Below are 9182 nucleotides of genomic sequence, written 5' to 3' on the forward strand. Positions count from 1 at the left end.
TCGCAAAAGCCGACCAACTAAAACACTTGTGACAGTACCCATTGAGGTAGATGATTCAACAGGGTTAACTGAGGTGCTGATACAACATGCACAAGAGAGCACAAGCAAAGAAAAAGAGGTTGCGAAGGAGATTGAGATAGCACAAGAAACGATAGTAGAAACAGTGCCTGAGCATGATAAAACTCAAATCGCGGGAAGGAAATGACCTCCGGCACCATTCCCATAGAGATTGGCCAAATATCAGAAGGATGGGCAGTATAAGAAATTCATGGAGATGTTGAAACAAATCCAGGTGAACATTCCACTGATTGACGCCTTGAGGGAGATGCCTGGGTATGCCAAAATGATAAAGGATTTGATGTCTCGCAAGTTCGACTTTCATGACTTGGCCACTGTTACACTAACCCAGACCTGTAGTGTTGTCGTGTTGAGACCCATAGCTGAGAAGTTGTCAGACCCAGGGAGTTTCACAATCTCATGCACAATAGGCAGCTATGCTTTTGCTAAAGCATTGTGTGATTTGGGGGAAAGCATAAACTCGATGCCCTTGGCTATCTACAAAAGGTTAGGCATTGGAAGAGCAAGACCCACATCCATGTTACTACAGCTAGCCGACCGGACAGTGAAGAGGCCATCAGGTATCCTTGATGATGTACTAGTGCAGGTTGGAAAGTTTGTTTTTCCAGCAGATTTTGTCATTCTGGACTGCCGGGTTGACGAGGAGATCCCTATAATTTTGGGAAGACCATTCTTGGCCACTGGGAGAGCTCTAATTGAGTGTGAAACTGGAGAGCTAAAAATGAGACTGAACTATAAAGAGATACCGTTCAATGTGCAGAAGTCTATGCGGTGACCAAGTGAATTTGCTAACTGCTCTCTGGTAGAAGCTGTGGATGTAATTTTGGAGGAGCAAGATGAGACTCTGAACGCTAATGACCCTCTAGCAGCTTGTCTCATGAACTTAAAAGAAGTAAATGGAGAGGACTTGGCGGAGTGGGTGCTGGCTCTTGAAGGCCAAGGGTTCGGGAAAAGAGAGCTCGAATTTGAGTCTTTGCACTTAGAAGAAAGAAAGAATCCTCCACCTAAGCCATCGATAGAAGAGCCACCACAGTTGCCACCTCACCTCAGGTATTCTTTCTTAGGACCTAACTCAACTTTACCTGTTATTATCTCATCGGGTTTGCTAGATGTGCATGCAGAACAGCTTTTGCAGGTACTAATAGAGTGCAAAACTACAATTGGTTGGACCATTGCAGATATTAAGGGTATCAGCCCGGCCTTCTGTATGCATAAGATTTTACTGGAAGATGGCCACAAGCCTTCCAGAGAACATCAAATAACCCCAACATGAAAGAAGTTGTGAAAAAGGAGGTGATAAAGTGGTTAGATGCGAGGATCATTTTCCCCATCTCCGATAGCAACTGGATTAGCCCAGTTCAATATGTGCCAAAGAAAGGTGGAATGACTGTGGTACAAAACGAGAACAACGAGTTGATCTCAACAAGAACAGTCATGGGATGGCGAATTTGTATGAACTACAGAAAATTGAATAAGGCCACACAAAAAGACCATTTTCCCTTGTCGTCCATTGATCATATGTTACATAGATTGGCTGGGAGGTCCCACTACTGCTTTCTGGATAGATACTCAGGGTATAATCAGATCACTATTGCCCCGGAAGATAGAGAGAAAACGTCATTCACATATCCATATGGCGTCTACGCTTTTCGGAGAATGTCGTTCAGCCTATGCAATGCACCCGCCATATTTCAAAGGTGCTTGATGGCCATCTTTACAGATATGGTAGAAGACATAATAGAGGTCTTCATGGATTATTTCTCAGTGGTGGGAGACTTATTCGATGCTTGCCTAAAGAATCTGAAAAGAGTGCTGAAAAGATGTGTGGAGACTAATTTGGTGCTCAACTGGGAAAAGTGTCATTTCATGGTACAGGAAGGTATAGTCTTAGGGCACCTAGTGTCAAGTAAGGGCATTGAGGTGGATCGTGCAAAGGTTGATGTGATAGAAAAGTTACCACCACCCACTTCCGTCAAAGCAATAAGAAGTTTCCTTGGCTACGCCGGTTTCTACAGATGGTTTATAAAAGATTTCTCCAAAATTTCTAACCCTTTGTGTAAACTGCTTGAAAAAGATCACCCTTTTGTGTTTTCTGATGACTGCAGGGTAGCGTTTGAGGAGTTGAAGAAGAAACTGGTGACTGCACCAATCATAGTGGCCCACGACTGGGGGCAACCTTTCGAGCTGATGTGCGATGCAAGCGACTATGCTATGGAAGCAGTTCTTAGGCAACGAAAATATAAAATCACGCATCCGATCTACTATACAAGTAGAACCTTGAGCGGCGCCCAACTGAATTACACAATGACAGAGAAAGAGATGCTAGTTATGGTGTTCGCATTTGATAAATTCAGGTCATACCTAATAGGCTCAAAGGTAATCGTTTACACTGACCATGCTTCCCTCGGGTACCTAATTCAGAAAAAGGATTCAAAATCGCGCCTAATTCGATGGATGCTACTGCTACAAGAGTTTGACTTAGAAATCTATGATCGAAAAAGAATAAAAAACCAATTTGATGATCATTTGTCCAGGCTTGAAGGAACAGAAAACAAGGCTGAGGTGGAGGAGATCATAGAGACTTTCCCAGATGAACAACTTTTAGCAACGAGCCTCGAGGCTACGCCATGGTATGTAGATATTACAAATTACCTGACAAACGGTATTGTTCCCTATGACTTGTCTTCTCTGCAAAAGAAAAAGTTTTTTCGTGATTGTCGCATGTATTTCTGGGATGAACCTTATTTGTTTAGGATTTGTCTTGATAACATGATCCGGAGATGCATTCCCGAGATAGATTAATCTTCTGTTTTGCAGGCATGTCATGCTTCACCGTATGGAGGATATTTTGGGGGCGTAAGGACAATGGTTAAAGTGTTAGAGTCGAGTTTTTATTGGCCGACGTTGTTTAAAGATGCACACTTCTGGGTAAAAAGTTGTGATGAGTGCCAACGGACGGGGAATATTTCCCGTCAACATGAGATGACCATGAACCCAATTCAAGAGATAGAAGTATTCGATGTATGGGTAATCGACTTTATGGGACCATTTGTCAGCTCATATAATAGCAAGTACATACTTGTAGCGGTGGACTATGTCTCGAAATGGGTAGAAGCCGTGGAACTTCCAACAAATGATGTGAGGGCAGTTATTGGTTTCCTCAGAAAGAACATCTTCACCCGATTTGGCACTCCAAGAGCTATCATCAGTAATGGGGGCACCCACTTCTGCAACCGAGCCTTTGTAAAGTTGTTGGAGAAATATGGCGTTCACCCATAAAGTTGCTACTCTATATCACCCACAAACAAGTGGGCAAGTCGATGTGTCAAACAAAGAAATCAAGAGTGTTTTGACCAAAACTGTAAATGCTACTCGGACTGATTGGGCGAGAAAATTGGATGATGCACTATGGGCTTACCGCACTGCATTCAAAACTCCGATTGGTATGTCACCGTACAAATTGGTGTTTGGAAAGGCATGTCACTTACCGGTGGAGTTAGAGCATAAAGCCTTCTGGGCGTTACGACAATTAAATCTGGACTTGGAGGCCGCTGGAACTAATAGAGTCACAGAGCTGCATGAACTTGACAAGTTCTGTTACCATGCTTTTGAGAGTACAAGGTTATATAAGGAAAGAATGAAACTGGTGCATGACAAAAACATTCTTGAGCGAAATGTTAAACCGGGAGATGTGGTATTATTATTCAATTCGAGATTGAGGTTGTTTCCGGGCAAATTGAAGTCAAGATGGTCAGGACCATTCCGTGTGCTAGAGATTCATCCCACCGGAGCCGTAGAGATTGCATCAGAAGATGGCTCTCGCAAGTTTTGAGTTAATGGTCACAGGTTGAAACATTTTCTTGGGCATGGATGAGATGAAAGTAGTATTGGTGACTCATTTGCAAGAGCTAAAAATTTTGAGCGAGCCTTAAGTTCGATTGTCTGCGTCGTGTCGCGACGTTAAATCAGACACTTGTTGGGAGGCAACCCATCTTTATTGCTTTCGTTTATTTTTATTTTTTTCTTATTATTGTTGTAGTATTTATTTTTGTTTTGTAGGATTATAAGCATAGGAGGCAAGCCATTGGAAGAGTGCAAAAGCGAGTTAGATGGTGAGAACTAAGTGTGGGGTGCCACACAAAGGACCATATCTGGGGGAAGTCTGAGTACCCGTGAGCCGTTATTACTTCGACTTTGGCCTTTCAGGGAGTTTCTTGTCCACCCTCGTATTATTTTTCTTATCTGTGCATTGGGGACACTGCACACTTTTAAGTGTGGGTGGGAGAATTTCTCTAGATGATTAGTAGCAGTGTGTTAAAAAAAATATGAAAAAAGTAGAAAAATTTTACTTCTCCCGACGATGGATCGCATTCGACAGGTGTCTTGAGAGATTTAAGTTGAAAGAAAAAAGACAAAAAGATTTTCTTTTGTTAGGTAGTGTAATAATTCCCCCTTGGTTTTTCTTTGTGACGCAGTTCTTTTTCAAGGGTTTTGTTTGAATCTGGTGTAGTTAGTTTTATTTTTTTAGGAGTAGGAGCCATTGTGCTATGAATTAAATTGGAGCAATATCTCTTGACTTTGTTATGCCTTGAGAATAGTGAGTACTTTGGTTGTGACGTTTAGGCTCAGTATTTGACTCTTGTATAAGTATCTTAAATTGTATGATCTTAACTTTGCTTAATTGCTTTGACTAGAGTATCTTGATGAGTCCAATTCTGAGTGAGTTATGTGCCATGTGTGTGTGAGGTTTGTGTGTTATTCTGTGCATTGCATTTGATGTCTAGAACTTGCTCCGTATTTTTGCAAAGTGAAATAGTAGCGTTGTTCAGTCTTGAAAGTGATAGAGGTGTTTCTTTGTTGAGCCAGATATATATAATTTACCCGCGTAATTGTTGTGTAACGTAGTTAACCCCTTTGAGCCTGTAATCCTATTTCTTTGGCAACCACATTACAAGACTTACCTATTTGTTTGAATTAACCATCTATTTGAATATTTTCACCTCTCATGAGCACTTGAATTGTTATGAACTTTATAAAAGTTAAAGTGCGGGGTGGTTGGTTTGGTTTTTGAGTGGAACTAATAAAAGAAGGAGAAATGTGCACTGTTTTGAAAAAGTAAGGAGAAAGGTGCACCGTTTTGAAAAAAAAATAAAAGCCGTTTGAATTGAAAAAGAAAGAAAGGAAAAAATAGTTGTATTACTGTGAAAAATATTCCTTGATAGTGGTGACTCTTGATGTAATTGTGCTTAAAGAAGTATGGAGTTAATATACATTGATATGAAGGTGGAGTTATGGTTTGACATAAGTGTGGGGTTTAAATATTAAGGTGTATGTATTAAAGTACTTAGGGAGGTGTAGTCACTCTTATATCCAAATGTATCCTACCCGACCCACAGCCTACATTACAACCACTTAAAGTCCTACTTGATCCTAGACTTAATGAGCTTGATTAGTAGAGTAGTACACTACGGGCAAGCCTATATGCATCTTTTGTGGCATATGAATGTTATTTCTGAGAGTGAGTGAATGTTTTTTTATCTTGAGTTCCTAATTGTTCTTAAACTTTTATTGTGTGTGGAACTACTCTCTTTTGTTGTGTGAGGGCACTTGATTCATGAAGAAAAAGTAATGTCATTGACCTCTATTTTAGAATAAGTGAGTGAGTTGTGAATAATGCATGGTACTTGCGAGTCAATTTTTGAGGTGAAGATGTTACACTCGTGTGCTTAGTCTATTTTAAAGATTCTTGGTGTGATGAGTTAGGAGAATTGTTTAAAAGGGTCGTGTCTACATAAAGTGTAGCTTGATTGCTCGAGGACGAGCAACATTTAAAGGTGAGTAATGATGTTTGGCTATAATTTTAGATTTTTAGTGCATTACTTACCTTATATTTTGAGGCTTTAATGCTAAACTATACTATATTTGTGCTTAATTGAGTCTATTTTATGTGTAGGTACATTGGAGATAAAATTGGAGCAAAGTAAATATTTAAAAGTGTAATTTATGCACTAAAACAATGGGTTTATGATTATACAATGATAAGGAAATTATTGATGAAGAAAGAATAATTGAGACAAGGATTAAAGACCAATGAAAAAGAAGACAAAAAGAAACAAGGCAAGGATTTTGGAAAGGAAAAACAAAAAAAAAACAACGTGAAATGCAAAAGTTAAGTGAGGCAACAGAATTGTAATTGAAGCAGCAGCAGGCGAGGCAAGGGACTTTGTGCGCGATAAAGCAGGCGACGCGAGCTACTTTGCTTGCGTTAGAGCAGGCATTGCAAGCTTTCTTGCTCGCGTTTGAGTATGCGCCGCGAGGCTTACCGCGAGATCAAGCGCGCCACAGAGCTCGCGAGGCACGGTCTACAGCGAGCGTGTTCCGAATTTCTAAAGCTTACTTTGTCTCTTATTTGATTTTGGATTTGGTTATTTCATCTAGGTCTCTTCCCTACATATATAAATAGTCATTAAACACCATTGTAAAAAGGGATGCGACCGGAGGCAAGAATAACTCATGGAACTACTTTTGGGGGGAAAGAATCATCGAGTTCTACATTCCTTCATATTTACTTTGTAATTTATTTATGCAAAATACTTTGAAAATTGCTACTATGAGTATGAGTAGCTAAACTTCTAATCTAGGGTTTTGATGGAACCTATTGGAGGATAATTTTCCTGTTATATTTAATATAGATTTGTCGTAACTTTTTCTCTATTTGTTCAACTACGTTTATATTGTGGTTGGTTGAAAAGTTCTCAATCGACTGTGCCTATTTAGTTTGTATTACTCAAAAGAGAGTGCATATTTAGGTAGTTGTTGAACAACATCACTCCTAGCGTATGTGAGGGATCAATATGGAGGATTTAAAAGTGGGATTAGGAATAACGAAACCTTGGTGCGATCCAAGTGAGCCGTACCTTAGTGCCAGCTAGCGTAATTCGGAAGAATATGTCTAGTAAATTGTGGTAGTTACGCGGGAGAGAATTATGACACTCGGAGAACTCATGATCGGTAGAGAAAATTTAGGCAAATTTATAGGAAACGTAGTGAAAAGGATTCCGACAATAGGGAAAATAAGAACCTTAGATCATCTCAAATCTTGTCTACAACTTATTCGTAGTTAGTTATTAATTATTGCATTTTCATTACTTGATCTTTAGTTAGTAAACATCCAATTTATTATTTAATATTTCTGAAGATTGATTGCGTGAATTGGTGCGAGTCTAGTAGCTGTGATTAGTAGGTTAATTCCCTGTGGGATTTGACTCCGGACTTGTAAACCGGATTATACTTGCAACGACCGCTAGACCTCTTAGGAGGCATAGTTGGGTGTGATCACATTTGATATTCTTTTATCATAGTTATTATCAATTGCTTGATTAATTTGATAAAGTCCTTGATTAAATTTTGAGACTTGTCATCGTGATGGAGATTATGATAATGAGAGTGGAGTTTCTTATAATTTAATCTAAATTTGTTCTTGATCGTAGGATTATTAATTTGGACATTGATAATCCGGTTAGATCAATATTCATGTGATCGTCTTTATGGGATAAAGATTAGTTGATCTCATTAACTAAATCACATAGATAGATGATGCATATAGAGATATGATCATTGAACCGACTTATTGATAATTCCTAATGGTTAGAATTATCATAAATTGTCAATAGGATATTCTCTTGAAGAATATGATGTAAAAGTTTCCTTTGACCTGAGATCGTCATAGTAATTGACAAGTTATTTATTATTCTTTGATACTAGACACCTATGGCCCTAGTGTGATAGTTGAAAGGATATTGGGTACGATTGAATATTTGTAGAATTTGTGATTGATCAAGATGGAATCTGTCAACTCTTGATAATGAGTTAAAGCTCCATGTTGTCATGAATTATAAACGACCAAATTAAGACATTGGCCAGGGTAATTGAATGAAAGAAGAAAAGAGTTTCTTAGGTAATTCAATGGTCGATTATATTTGACATGAATACATAGTTGGTCGCCTATTTGGATTTGACAGTTAAACCATATCCTAGGGTGACCCAGAGCTATAAGGACAGAAAAAAATACTACATTATTCTTCTACTGGTTCTTGAGAGTAAATTGTATACTTTATTTTATCCGGTCTTTAAGGAGTGTTGCTAGACACCACCCTTGATTAGTATATTGATGTGATCAATTTACTCCCGGCTTAGTATTGAACCTATGGGGTCGCACACTAATGAGTGTTCTGATCTTTGCTAAATGATTAATTACTTTATTGTTTGATAATTAAATTAAAGAATTTAATTAGTTAAATAAACTTAATTATTAGTCCAAATAAAATATTAGTATACTCTTTGCTAGCAGAGAGGTTATAATTAATATTGTGAACAAATTGAAGTTTTCTATTTGGAATAGAAAATTAAATTATATCTCTTGGTTAAAATATATATGTGCTATATATAATTAACACTTATTTTATATAAGAGATATTATATAAAATATTAATAAAGTCTTGTTAGTAAATCTAATTTTGAATTGGATTAATTAACGTGGAAAGTCCATTTGGACTACCCATTTGATATGGGAGTTAAATTTTTTAATAGGAAAATATTGATAAGTTGAATTCAATTTTGAATTGGATTAGAATTGGAGAGTCCATGAAAAGGACTAGCCACGGCCATCGGCCGAACTAATATTTTTCAATGGAAAAATTTTACAAAATTTATGTTTGGAATAAATTTTTATCCTAAATAAATCATTACATCAACCAAATAGGAAAAGAGTTTATACGTGATGATATATAAAAGTTGATGGAGAAAATTTACCCCATTAATTTTTGAGAAGAAAAATCACTTTGTGAAAGTGAGAGTGCAACAAAAGCCAAGAGAAAAAATACAATTACAAGAAAAGTGTTTCTTGTTCTTCTATCTTTGAGTTGAGATTTTTGAGAAACAAATTCAACACAATATTTCATTCAATTTGTTCACGGGTTTCATTGATCAAAGAGTTGATAGCAAGGATTGGCCTCGGTGTGAATACACATAGAGTCTCCGCAGTATCGAAGAAAATTCTGAAACGATGCTCTTTTCACCAGGTACGTCTTAGATCCGATCTTTGA

The 9182-nt window shown here is 37.9% G+C and overlaps 2 protein-coding genes across 2 annotated transcripts; both read left to right on the forward strand.

Moving 5' to 3' along the window:
* The first annotated feature begins 268 nt into the window (after positions 1-268).
* LOC142179944 (uncharacterized) lies at positions 269-2880 on the forward strand. The gene is made up of 4 exons (XM_075250846.1): positions 269-638; positions 885-1020; positions 1608-2096; positions 2433-2880. Exons 1-4 carry the CDS (start codon positions 269-271, stop codon positions 2878-2880), a joined length of 1443 nt encoding a protein of 480 aa, XP_075106947.1.
* A 460-nt stretch (positions 2881-3340) lies between these two features.
* Positions 3341-3910, forward strand: LOC142179945 (uncharacterized). Its single transcript, XM_075250847.1, has one exon. The coding sequence runs from the start codon at positions 3341-3343 to the stop codon at positions 3908-3910; it is 570 nt and encodes a 189-aa protein (XP_075106948.1).
* The last annotated feature ends 5272 nt before the right edge of the window (positions 3911-9182 follow it).

Source organism: Nicotiana tabacum, chromosome 4 (genome assembly GCF_000715075.1).
Source record: "Nicotiana tabacum cultivar K326 chromosome 4, ASM71507v2, whole genome shotgun sequence".
In the NCBI taxonomy this organism is placed as follows: domain Eukaryota; kingdom Viridiplantae; phylum Streptophyta; class Magnoliopsida; order Solanales; family Solanaceae; genus Nicotiana; species Nicotiana tabacum.

Coding starts and splice junctions, on each gene's coding strand:
- LOC142179944 (XM_075250846.1), top strand. CDS start 269: ATGGAGATGTTGAAACAAATCCAGGTGAACATTCCACTGATTGACGCC. Junction 639..884: donor GACAGTGAAGAGGCCATCAG/GTATCCTTGATG, acceptor GCTCTCTGGTAG/AAGCTGTGGATGTAATTTTG. Junction 2,097..2,432: donor TACGCCGGTTTCTACAGATG/GTTTATAAAAGA, acceptor TGATAAATTCAG/GTCATACCTAATAGGCTCAA.
- LOC142179945 (XM_075250847.1), top strand. CDS start 3,341: ATGGCGTTCACCCATAAAGTTGCTACTCTATATCACCCACAAACAAGT.